This window comes from Chlorocebus sabaeus, chromosome 9 (genome assembly GCF_047675955.1).
Source record: "Chlorocebus sabaeus isolate Y175 chromosome 9, mChlSab1.0.hap1, whole genome shotgun sequence".
Taxonomy (NCBI): domain Eukaryota; kingdom Metazoa; phylum Chordata; class Mammalia; order Primates; family Cercopithecidae; genus Chlorocebus; species Chlorocebus sabaeus.
This window is the reverse complement of record NC_132912.1, coordinates 6,100,809-6,113,266: the sequence shown is the minus strand read 5'-3', so window position 1 is coordinate 6,113,266 and position 12,458 is coordinate 6,100,809. Positions and strand designations below refer to the sequence as shown.

General features: G+C 47.3%; 1 protein-coding gene across 6 annotated transcripts in view; it reads left to right on the top strand.

Moving 5' to 3' along the window:
• The window catches only part of IL15RA (interleukin 15 receptor subunit alpha), a 37,754-nt gene extending 25,955 nt beyond the window's left edge, over positions 1 to 11,799 (top strand). For 4 of the 6 annotated variants that reach the window (XM_073018703.1, XM_008002185.3, XM_008002187.3 and 1 more), the window contains 2 exons: positions 4,994 to 5,069; positions 7,905 to 8,721. In XM_073018703.1, coding sequence (XP_072874804.1) covers positions 4,994 to 5,069; positions 7,905 to 8,016 — 188 coding nt within the window. In that variant the 3' untranslated portion in view covers positions 8,017 to 8,721. Of the gene's footprint in view, positions 1 to 4,993; positions 5,070 to 7,788; positions 8,722 to 10,183 lie in introns of those variants that run through there. The other 2 variants (XM_073018701.1, XM_073018700.1) reach the window with 2 other exon arrangements.
• Positions 11,800 to 12,458: the final 659 nt, after the last annotated feature.

The following is a 12,458-nucleotide window of genomic DNA, read 5'->3' as shown; positions in this document are numbered from 1 at the left end:
GGAGGGAGGGAGGGAGGAGAAAGAAAGAGAAAGAAAAAGAGAGACAGAAAAAGAAAAAGAGAAAGAGGAAGGAAGGAAAGAAGGAAGGAAGGAAGGAAGGAGGGAAGGAAGAAAGGAAGGAAGGAAGGAAGGAAGGAAGGAAGGAAGGAAGGAAGGAAGGAAGGAGGGAAGGAAGGAAGGAAGGAAGGAAAGAAGGAAGGAAGGAAGGAAGGAGGGAAGGAAGAAAGGAAGGAAGGAAGGAAGGAAGGAAGGAAGGAAGGAAGGAAGGAAGGAAGGAAGGAGGGAAGGAAGGAAAGAAAAGAGGGAGGATAGGACCAGATGGCTGCTCAGAGTACTTGAGTTGACGCTCTTCCCTCAAAATCGCCTTCACCCGATGCAGGCACTCAGGAGCTCTGGCCACAGTGACACACGGGTATTAACACCCAGTGATTGGCCTAATTGGTCAGGGTGTTGCTGAGGAACGGCTATTCCCTGCATATGCCCAGAGGACATTTTCATCATCCATGCCAAACACTGGCCCCCGGCTGTCTCAGCTACCTTCTCTGTCCTGGACCCAATCTGCGCACAGGCTGAAGGTGGGGGCTGGTGGGGAGATGTGGTTTTCATGGCCTCCTCTGCAGTAATCACCTTTCCCCTCTCTCCTTCCTCCTCGCTCCTCCTCTGTCTCACCAGATCTCTTTCTCTTCCTTTTCCTCCAATCCACACACCCCCCAGGAAACAATAAAAGGTGGAGGGCTTGGCAGGTAAGCTGTTAATTCACTGCCTTGGTGATTCTGGTTTCCGCGTCTTCACTGGAGTTGCCCGGATGTCACTGAGGGAGAGGCCAAGGGTCTGGCGCTGAGTTCAAGTTGCTTTGTTTTATCCTTGGTTCAGGAGCCCTCTTCTCTCTTGAGTTTCATTCTGCAGATTTTCTTGTCACTTAAATAGAAACGGGGAGGGATCTTCTGAAGGGAGAAGCACAGTTTATGTCATGTTGCCTTTTGCAATAAAACACCCCCTACACCGTCAATGTGTGTCAACTCACTAGCCAACGTGAAGACAGAGCTTACTGTCAGGTGCAGCATCTCCACTACGACAGATTTCTTTTTTTAGTCATAATAATGATTCATGTTAAGGCCAAAAACTCAAAACATTTTTCATTAATTTCTCGTGTTTTCTGTTACTTCTTTTGTAACAATTTTTCTATGCTTTTTTATTTACCTACAAGTTGTTTTATTTTGTTTCTATAATTTTACTATTTATTCTGATTACAGTGTCATTGCAAATATATGAAAAAAAACCAGACTTTTTTAAAAAAAAGAAATAAAGATCATCTCGAATCCCACCATTGTATATATTCCTCAAGACTTTTCTGTGCATATGGACATGCACATGGCTGGTTGGAGATTATTGTAGGTGTTTTTTGTTTGTTTGTTTGGTTGGTTGGTTGGTTTTTTTTTTTGAGACAGAGTCTCTCTCTGTTACCCAGGTTGGAGTGCAATGACTCTCACTGCAACCTCCGCTTCCCGGGTTCAAGCGATTCTCCTGCCTCAGTCCCTCAACTAACTGGAATTACAGGCGCCCACCACCACGCCCGGCTAATTTTAGTATTTTTAGAAGAGACAGGGTTTCATCATGTTGGCCAGGCTAGTCTCAAACTCCTGACCTCAGGTGATCTGCCCACCTCAGCCTCCCAAAGTGCTAGGATTACAAGTGTGAACCACTGCACTCAGCCTGTTGTGGGTTGTATTTTGTGTTTGTTTGTTTTGTTTGTTTGTTTTTTGAGACGGACTGTTGCTCTGTCACCCAGGCTGGAGTGCAGTGTGTGATCTCGGCTCCCTGCAACCTCCACCACCCGGGTCCAAGGAATTCACTTGTCTCAGCCTCCCAAGTAGCTGGGACTACAGGCACACGCCACCATGCCCTGCTAATTTTTGTATTTTTAGCAGAGACGGGGTTTCACCATATTGGTCAGGCTGGTCTGGAACTCCTGACCTCAGGTGATTCACCTGCCTCAGCCTTCCAAAGTGCTGGGATTATAGGCATGAGCCACTGAGCCCAGCCTGCGGGTTCATTTTCATCTCAATATCTTTTTCACTTAAGATGTTGCAGACATCTTTCCATGTTAATAAATGCAGATCTATTTTATAATTTTTAATAGTTGAATAGTATTCCATCATATGGGCATACCACATTTTATTTAACTAATTGTCTGTTGATAAGAGATTCAGATTAACGTCTTGAAAATTATTTTAGGCCGGGCATGGTGGCTCATACCTGTAATCCCAGCACTTTGGGAGGCCGAGGGGGGCGGATCACTTGAAGTCAGCAGTTTGAGACCAGCCTGGCCGACGTGGTGAAACCTCTTCTCTACTAAAAATACAAAAATTAGCTGGGCTTGGTGGTGAGTGCCTGTAATCCCAGCTACTCGGGAGGCTGAGGCAGGAAAATCACTTGAACCTGGAAGGCGGAGGTTGAAGTGAACCAAGATCATGCCGTTGCACTCTAGCCTGGGTGACAGAGCAAGACTCCATCTCAAAAAAAAAAAAAAAAAAAAAAAAAGGAAATTAGTTTAAACAATACTTGAGTGACAAATACCCTTGTATTTGTCTATTCTCTAAGAGTAAATTCTACTTGCACTAGAGAGTCAAAGAGTGTGCGCTACTCAACTGCCTTTGGGAAAGGTGGCACGAGTTTACACTCCCAGCCACAAGGCTCTGAGTGTCCCTACACCCTTATACTCAGATGTTTTGCAGTAGAGTTGTATTGGAAGGCCAAGCCCTGGGAGGTTTATTTTGATATATGGGCAGGGCCTGGAGGTCATGCAGCAAAGGCCCTCAAAGCCCCCAGGGTCCATGAGACGTGCGGCCCACGGTCTTCAGTGAGCGGCAGCCACTGCTGCAGATCTCAGCGCCGTCGTCTTGCATGCAGAGCACTGGGTGATGTTTTTTCAGGGAAATTCACAATAGTCAGGCTCATTGGTCAAACCTGCAAGTGCATTTTGTTTGTTTTTGTTTTTGTCTTTAGAGACAGGGTCTTGCTGTCGCCCAGGCTGGAGTGCAGTGGCGTGATCACAGCTTACCGCAGTGCCAGACCCCTGGGCTCAAACAATTCTCCCACCTTAGTCTCCCAGACAGCTTGGACTACAGGTGTGTGCCATCACGCCCAGCTAATTTTTTGTAGAGATGGGGGTCTTGATATGTTGCCTAGGCTGGTCTTGAACTCCTGGCCTCAAGTGTTCCTCTCCACTAAGCCTCCCAAAGCACTGGGGTTACAGGAATGAGCCACTGCACCAGGCCTGCAAGTGTTTTTAACAATAGTTCTGTTCCCCTGCCCTCCGACTAAGCCCCCTAGCTCACACAGAAAGACCCCCTTCTTCCTATGCTATCTGATAAACTTCAGGTGACACCTGTCAGTGTCCCAAGCTGTTCGTTTCAACTCATTCAAAATGGTCCCAAATCCTAACCTCCTCTTATATATAACATCTCTCAAAAGACCTCTTCTTTCTCCTTACTGCTCTTTCTCTGCCATCAAAAGCTGCAGGTGGCCAGGATCCATGGCTCACGCCTGTAATCCCAGCACTTTGGGAGGCCAAGGCGGGCCTGAGATCAGGAGTTCGAGACCAGCCTGGCCAACATAGCAAAACCCCGTCTCTACCAAAAATACAAAAATTAGCCAGGTGTGGTGGCAGGTGCCTGAAATCCCAGCTACTTGGGAGGCTGAGGCAGGAGAGTCATTTAAACCTGGGAGGGAGAGGTTGCAGTGAGCAAACATCGAGCCACTGCACTCCAGTCTGGGCAACACAGCGAGGCTCCGTCTCAAAAAAAAAAAAAAAAAAGAAAGAAAGAAAAAGAAAAAGAAAAAGAAAAAAAGAAAGAAAAGAAAAAGTTGGCTGGGCACAGTGGTTCACGCCTGTAATCCCAACACTTTGGGAGGCTGAGGCAGGCAGATCACAAGGTCAGGAGTTCAAGACCAGCCTGCCCAACATAGTGAAACCCTGTCTCTACTAAAAATACAAAAATTAACCAGGCGTAGTGGCACGTGCCTGTAGTCCCAGCTACTTGGGAAGCTGAGGCAGGAGAATCGCTTGAACCTGGAGCTGGAGGTTGCAGTGAGCCGAGATCACACCACTGCACTCCAGCTTGGGCAACAGAGTGACACTTCGTCTCAAAAAATAAAAAATAAAAAAATAAAACAAAGTTGTAGGTAGACTGGATGCAGTGGCTCACCTGCATAATCCTAGCACTTTGGGAGGCTGAGGCAGGTGGTTCAATTGAGGTCAGGCATTTGAGACCAGCCTGGCCAACGTGGTGAAACCCCATCTCTACTGAAAATACAAAAAATTAGCCAGGCATAGCGGTGTGTGCCTGGAATCCCAGCTACTCAGAAGGCTGAGGCAGGAGAATCACTTGAGTCCAGGAGGCAGAGGTTGCAATGAGCCGAGATAGTGCCTCTGCACTCCAGCCTGGGTGACAGAGGGAAACCCTGTCTCAAAAAAAAGAAAAGAAAAAAAATGGCAAGTGAGAAAAAAATGAAATTGGAAGGAAAATGGCACTGGGTGCTATTGTTTCTAAACCTCTGAGTTGAAGAAAAGGGGGCGTTGTACTGGGTACTGCAGAGGAGGGGTGTCCCTGTCTGCTTTCTCAACCCTGGCTTTAGCAGCAAGAGCGCTCTCTCCTCGTCCCACTCCTGGCTTTGCCCTTGAGGCTCTTACTGCTGCCTCCTGACTTGCCCCGTCCCTGCCCCGTCAGCCCAGGCACTCTGCCCGAGAAGGACAAAGATGAGGAGCAGAGGTGTGGGACGACAGGGAGCTGGCACCCTCAGCAGGAAAGAGAATGTGTTTTTGCCTAGACATAGAATAGAGGGAATTGCATGGACCTTAAGAAATGTCCATAGCAGCAGGCTTGTTGGGAGGCACTTGGATCCCTCTGTAAGAACGTCCATGGTAAAGAATTTGCAATTCATAGCAATGAATGTGCTCCTGGGTGTCTCAGCGTGGTCTCCTCTCTTTCAGTGGCTATCTCCACATCCACCGTCCTGCTGTGTGGACTGAGCGCTGTGTCTCTCCTGGCATGCTACATCAAGTCAAGGTGAGTTACAGTGGATACTCCCTCTGCAAGAGGAAGTATTCCCCCACGAGAAAAGAGCTGCACCTGGCGGGGCGCGGTGGCTCACACCTGGAATCCCAGCACTTTGGGAGGCTGAGGCGGGTGGATCACTTGAGGTCAGGAGTTTGAGACCAGCCTTTCTAATATGGTGAAACCTTGTCTCTACTAAAAATACAAAAATTAGCTAAGCGTGGTGGTGCACACCTGTAATCCCAGCTACTTGGGAGGCTGAAGCAGGAGAATTGCTTGAACCTGGGAGGCAGAGGTTGCAGTGAGCCAAGATCGCGCCACTGCACTCCAGCCTGGACAACAGAGCAAGATTTTGTTTCAAAAAAAAGAAAAAGAAAAGAGCCGCACCATAGTGATTCCAGAATGCCCCATCCCAAGAAGGACCCCTTTCCTGGCCATTGGCTATCACACACCCCTTCTGTAGGGGCCAACGAGCGCCACAGCCGAGGATCAGTGAGCCAGCCCCAAGCCCAAGTGCCCCCTACCCCTGCCCACGGTAGAAATGGGGCGGCCAGAGAAAGTGCACCGGGTGGCCAACGCATGCAGTTCTGTCCGTTCTTCTTGTGATATCCCCGTAAATATATTCTTGAAGGTCCTCATTGAATAGGGGTATGCCTTCTTACAAATATACTCATTCATGTTAGCCTTAATTTTGTATTCCTGATCATTGAAATTCTGCATCTTAGCATTTCTGGCAAAAATGTTTCTGCCACTTGCTGACTTTTTAAATTTTTCTCATTTTTCTAATCTTTAGGCAGTGTTATTATTCTTTGATTAAAGCCTCAAATGGCATTCTGGCCTTAATTTTGTGCTTCTATCTATTAGTAACCAGTATTCCAGCATTCCATACTGATATAGATTTCAGATTTGTCCAAACTAAACTTTTAGTTACTATTAACAGTTATAAAACGTTCTTTTCTAAATGTGATATCAATATAAAAATTATGTGACCCTTTGAGCCTAATTTTGACAAAATGAACATTCTATGAAATGCTACCATAAAGTCAAAATGAAAACCAGTATCTAAAACTTCACATAAATCTTCAAAAGCTGTGAATACCATCCCAAACAATAAAAAATGCCATAAACCTCATAGACAGTTGAGAAATTAACAAACATTGATGTTACTCAAAAATTTGTCCAAAGAATTCAAAAAATGAAAAATGTTGACAAAACAGAAAATGACTTTTAAAATAATTTTCAAAATATCATTATTAATAACTACAGAATTTCCATATAAAATGCTGAATTTGGAGTTATATTTTTAACAGGTTATAATGAATACATATATTCACTGAATATATGTTTAAATGTATATACCACCTTTTTATGAAAATTACATTAAAATATATTCTTAAAAAGGATTTGTAAATTTGGTATATACGGCCAATAAATATGTTCATAAGAGGAAAACAGCAATATTTACTGGCTATATGAAAGATATTTCAGTTGGGCATGGTGGCTTACGCCTGTAATCCCAGCACTTTGGGAGGCTGAGGTGGAAGGATTACTTGAGCCCAGCGGTTTGAGACCAGCCTGGACAACATAGTGAGACCCGATCCCCACACATAAAAAATTTTTTTCATTTTTAAAAAGCTCAAAAAGTGAAATAAATATATCTTTAGGAAGAATTGGCATGGTCGGGCATAGTGGCTCCCACCTGTAATCCTAGCACTTTGGGAGGCTGAAGTGGATGGATCGCTTTTTTTTGCGACCAGCCTGGCCAACATGGTGAAACCTGATCTTGACAAAAAATACAAAAAGTTAGCTGGGCGTGGTTGTCTGCAGAGGTTGCAGCAAGTCGGCATCACACCACTGCACTCCAGCCTGGGAGACAGAGCGAGACCCTGTCTCAGAAAAAAAAAAAAAAAAAAGAAGAAGAAGGAAAAGAAGAATTGATAAATTTGATAAATTACTTGGTCATTTGGTGAACTGATGCTTACCATAAACTTGTTTTTTGCAAATGGGTTATTAGATTTGCCATTTGACAAATTGGCTGTTAGCAAATTATTTTCAGTGAATGGACCTGCATCCTGCCTTATTTTAGCTCTCACTCCAGGCAGCTCACACCGCTTACCTTAAAATGGCCAAAAGAGCTGCTGCTCCTCCGGAGGGACGTTTCACCTGCCCGGGGAGAAGGTGCCGGCCAGATGCCCAGGACGTCAGCACCCGATGTCCTGCCTCCCCTGTGCTTATCATTCAGGAGCTGATTGACTTGTGTATTTCTTTATTTATTTCACACATACTAAATGCTAAGAACTGTTTTTAAAAGCTTCATGAATATTAAATCACTTTTTTCAAGATGATCAAGTCTGGTTTGGCCAGGCTCCCAGTCCCTCTCTCCTTTTCTTATTCCTGCCATTTGAACGGCTTTTTGGCAGAGGACTGGCAAAGCGTGGGGTGAGCGTGGGGTGGCGTGAGTTGCTCCAACAACATTTGGTGGAGCTTTGGTGGATGGGGAGGTTGGAAATACCTAGAGAGGATTTATTATTCTCATCATATTGCCCTGGTTGGTCTTGAACTCCTGGGCTCAAGTGATCCTCCCACCTCAACCTCCTAAAGTGCTGGGATTACAGGCATGCGCCACCACAACTGGCCGCTAGATAGGATTTAATACTCTCTGTAGAGGTAGGCATTCTAGGTTCTCTCCATCTCTGAGGACTAAGTGCTCTCTGTCTGACTCCTGCGGCAGGGCCTCTGTCTGCTCCTGCCATCCCCACAGTGCTGGACATGCTCAATGGGAAGCATCTGTTGATTTGAGGCCAAACCCCTCCTCTTTTCAAAACCTATGAACCACCTGCTTTGCAGGCAAACTCCCCCGCCGGCCAGCATTGAAATGGAAGCCATTGAGGCTCTGCCGGTGACTGGGGAGACCAGCAGCAGAGATGAAGACTTGGAAAACTGCTCTCACGACCTCTGAGACTCGGGGAAACCAGCCCAGCTATGTCCGGAGTGAAGGAGCCTATCTGCTTTAGCTAAAGACGACTGAGAAGAGGTGCAAGGAGGTGGGCTCCGGGGCCGGGCCTCTCAGACGTCCCAGCAGGATCTCACGGACTGCGGGTCGGCGCTTCCTGCGCAGGGAAGCAGGTTCTCCGCATTCCCATGGGCACCACCTGCCTGCCTCGGATCCAGGACCCAGCTTCCCAGGAGAGACCAAAGGCTACTGGGCAAGGGTTTTATTTGATTACAGTGTGAGCTGCCTGGAATACTTGTGGTAATGAAATAAAACCCCTGCCCCGAACCTTCCGTCCCTCATCCTGACTTGCAGTTCACAGAGAAAAGTGACAAACCTGAAGCTCTCTGTCAACTACAAGGCTCCTCCTGGCGTGGGAGGTGTCTCCAGGGAAGACACCAGCGTTGGGGCTTCTAACCACCCTGTCTCCAGCTGCTCTGCACACACAGACAGGGACCCGGGAAAGGTGGGAGAGATGCTGAGCCAAGCGAATCCTCTCCATCAAAGGATCCGCAAAGAAGAAACCTCAACTCAGTGCCATTTTACATATATATGTGTTTATATTTATACTTCCTTGTCTATTATAGCTACACATTATATATGATTTGTATTTTGACATTGTACCTTGTGTAAACAAAATAAAACGTCTATTTTCAATATTTTAAAAATGCACTAAAAGAATCACCAAGGAGAAATGTTCCACACAAAGAAGGAGAAAGAGGAGGAAGGCAGAGTCCGAGGTGACTGAGTTCAGATGTTCTTTCCAGAAGGAGAAAAAACCTTGCCTAAAGCTGGCTCCGGTCACAGTTTTGGGGAATTTCCCACAATTCCATGTGAGGAGAAGCAGCATTATCTAATCCACACGGTGGCAAGTCCGGGCTCAGCTCAGCAATGGTTTACACATCGTCTCTTCCCTTCTTCTTCTCTTTCTTTGCTGTTTTTGATGTTTATTTCTAAAATCATGGGCCTAATCCCACCGCCTCATTTTATAGATGAGAAAATTGAGGACTGGGGAAGTTGTTCTGCCCACAGCCACGAAGCTCGGTTAATGCTAGAGCTGGATCAGAGCAGGAGCTGGGACACTGGGCCCAGTGACTCACACCTGTGATCCCAGCACTCTGGGAGGCCGAGGCAGGAGGATTGACTGAGCCCAGGAGTTCAAGAACAGCCTGGGCAACATAGTGAGACCCCATCTCTACAAAAATTTTTTTTTCTTGAAACAGTCTTGCTCTGTCACCCAGGCTGGAGTGCAATGGCGAGATCTCAGCTCACTGCTGCCTCCACCTCCCAGGTTCAAGCAATTCTCCTACCTCAGCCTCCCAAGTAGCTGGAACGACAGGCATGCGCCACCACACCCTGCTAATATTTATATTTTTTTAGTAGAGACAGCGTTTTGCTGTGTTAGCCAGACTGGTCTCAAACTCCTGATCTCAAGCGATTCACTCACCTCAGCTTCCCAAAGTACTGGGATTACAGGCGTGAGCCTTGGCGCCCAGGCAAAAGTAATAGGGAGCGTAGGTGGGGCAGGAGGAGAGCAGTCCTGGCTGAAAACCAGCCACCAACTATCCCTTGCACAGCCAGGGGGAGGAGGGAGCCACTGTGGGCATTTGGGGGATGGGGCATGGGCATAGTGCCCAATCAGATATTCTCAAAGTGCCATTTTTCACTGACTTCTTTTTTGTGGGGGAGGGGACAGAATCTCACTGTGTCGCCCAGGCTGGAGTGCAGCAGTGCAATCTTGGCTCACTGCAATCTCCACTGCAAGCAATTCTCATGCCTCAGCCTCTGGAGTAGCTGGGACTACAGGTGCACACTACCATGCCTGGCTAGTTTTTGTATTTTTAGTAGAGCCGGGGTTTCACCATGATGGCCAGGCTGGTCTCAAACTTGTGAGTCCAAGCAGTCTGCCTGCCTCGGCCTCCCAAAGTGCTGGGATTACAGGCGTGAGCCACCACACCTGACCTTCAGTCCCCATGTCTTCAGCTGCCACAAATCTAAATGATTCACATCTCCCACTCTTCCCTCATTCCCTGCCCTACACGTTTACCTTGAAGAAAATGGATTGCTCTTTGCCTTTTATATTTTGCCTTGATTTTCCTTGATCAAGAAATAAGACTTTTTTTTTTTGAGACAGAGTCTTGCTCTGCTGTCCAGGCTGGAGTGCAATGGTGCGATCCAATCTCAGCTTACTGCAACCTCCACCTCCTGGGTTCAAGTGATCCTCCTGCCTCAGCCTCCCAAGTAAGTGCGATTACAAGCGTGCACCACCACACCTGGCTAATTTTTGTATTTTTGGCAGAGACAGCATTTCACCATGTTGACCAGGCTGGTCTCGAACTCAGGTGATCCACCCGCCTTGGACTCCCAAAGTGCTGGGATTACTGGCTTGAGCCACCGCACCTGGCCAAGAAATAAGACTCTTAACTTTCCCCTTTCCATTTTTATTTATTTTAACCATGGACAATGTTCTTTATCCCCTTGTATAGATGCAGATTTCCATTTTCTTCCTGCCTGTCTAACTTTTTAACATATATCTTGTGGTGTGACTTTCCCTGTTTAAACCCTTCTCTAGACATTAGGAAGTGGGAGAGCAGGGACCAAAAGACACAGGGAAAGACCCCCGTTTCTGACTTTCCACCCCTGTGGGCCACAAGGACCTCTTCCTCTTGGCTGAGGCTGCCACCTGCTGGCTCGGAATTGCACAGCGCAGAGCGGAGTCCCTGGGTACTGCGGGTTTGCCTCACCACAGGGCTGTGCTCCTTTGAGGCAGGACCAGCCCGACACAAATCACAGCCTCCCCCACACCTCACTCTGCCCGGGCACTAATCTAAATTCAATGTGTGCATATTTTAGGGAATATTAGGCACTATATTACCAGGGGGTTTAGTTGACACTTTACTCCCCTCAGTGACTGTAAATCCATCCATTCTCGTGGCGCTATTCTTAGCTATTGAGGATGAAACACCCGCTCCTCTCCTGAAACCTTCTGTCCCTCATCCTGACTTGCAGTTCACAGAGGAAAGTGCCATACCCGCGGCTCTCTGTCAATTACAAGAGTAAAATGCACTAAAAGAATCACCAAGGATGGCAGGGCACGGTGGCTCATGCCTGTAATCCCAGCACTTTGGGACGCCAAGGTGGGTGGATCACCTGAGGTCAGGAGTTTGAGACCAGTCTGGCCAACATGGTGAAACCCTGTCTCTACTAAAAATACAAAAATTAGCCAGGCATGGTGGTGGGCACGTGTAATCCCAGCTACTTGGGAGGCTGAGGCAGGAGAATCACTTGAACCCAGGAGGTGGAGGTTGCAGTGAGCCGAGATCACACCCCTGCACTCCAGTCTGGGCAACAGAGACTCCAATTCAACAACAACAACAAAACACCAAGGAGAAATGTTCCACACAAAGGAGGAGAAAGAATGGGAATGCAAAATTCCACTGGGGCTCCTCTATCCTGTTGGGGTGCCTCATCACCCACTGACACAGAGGGGCTGACCTCCCCTCTCCCTGCTCCCGCCGCGCGTGGGCACCTGGCCTGGGCGTGGCCTCCAGGGCCTCTCAGCTAGACTACAAAGCTGTTGAATACAGAGAATGAAAAGCACAGAGCTCACAGGGCAGTGCCCAGCAGTGGTCTCAGAAGCACTGACCGGCTGCTGGGCCTCCTGTTCCTGGGCTCTCCAGGCGACTTTGGGTCCTAACCATTTTCCAAACCTAAGCCTCCCATTTCCCAGGACTCTATGAGCCCCTCAAATCTTTCCAATACATTTTTTTTTTCTTTATAACAGATTCGGTTTTTATTACTTGTCACTGAAAAGTTCCTAGCTGATATGAAATTCGGTACCAGGAGTGGGTATTGCAAATTATGGAGAAGAGGGGAGATAAGGAATGTCTGCGGTTGGTTATCTGCCTTAGAGAGGAGAGAAAAGAGCAAATGTTCTGATGATATGCAGAGACAGGGACAGAGCAGCCCAGGAAGTTTGGTAATTAGTTCGCCAGGAGGAGCCTGGGATGTCATGCCTGCTGTAAGCCCGGCTTTTGGAGACTCTGTTGCTTCCATCCTGAAATCGTATGGATACAAGAAATCCGAGGCCATAGGCGGGTGACTGCTTTTAATGGCGCTGAAAAACTTAGAGAATTAGAAGTTCAAATCTCTAAAGTCTGAATTCAAGTCACAGACTGAAACCTAAAGACTTCCTAGAACAACGCGGAATTTCATCCCTTACAGATGCGAGGCCAGGATATCTGAAAACCCGTCTTAAGAGTCTGAGCCTTTGGCTGGGTGCGGTGGTTCATGCCTGTAACCCAAACACTTTGGGAGGCCAAGGCAGGTGGATCGCTTGAGTCCAGGAGGTCAAGACCAGCCCAAACGACATGGTGAAAACCCTGTCTCTACAAAAAACACGAAAACTA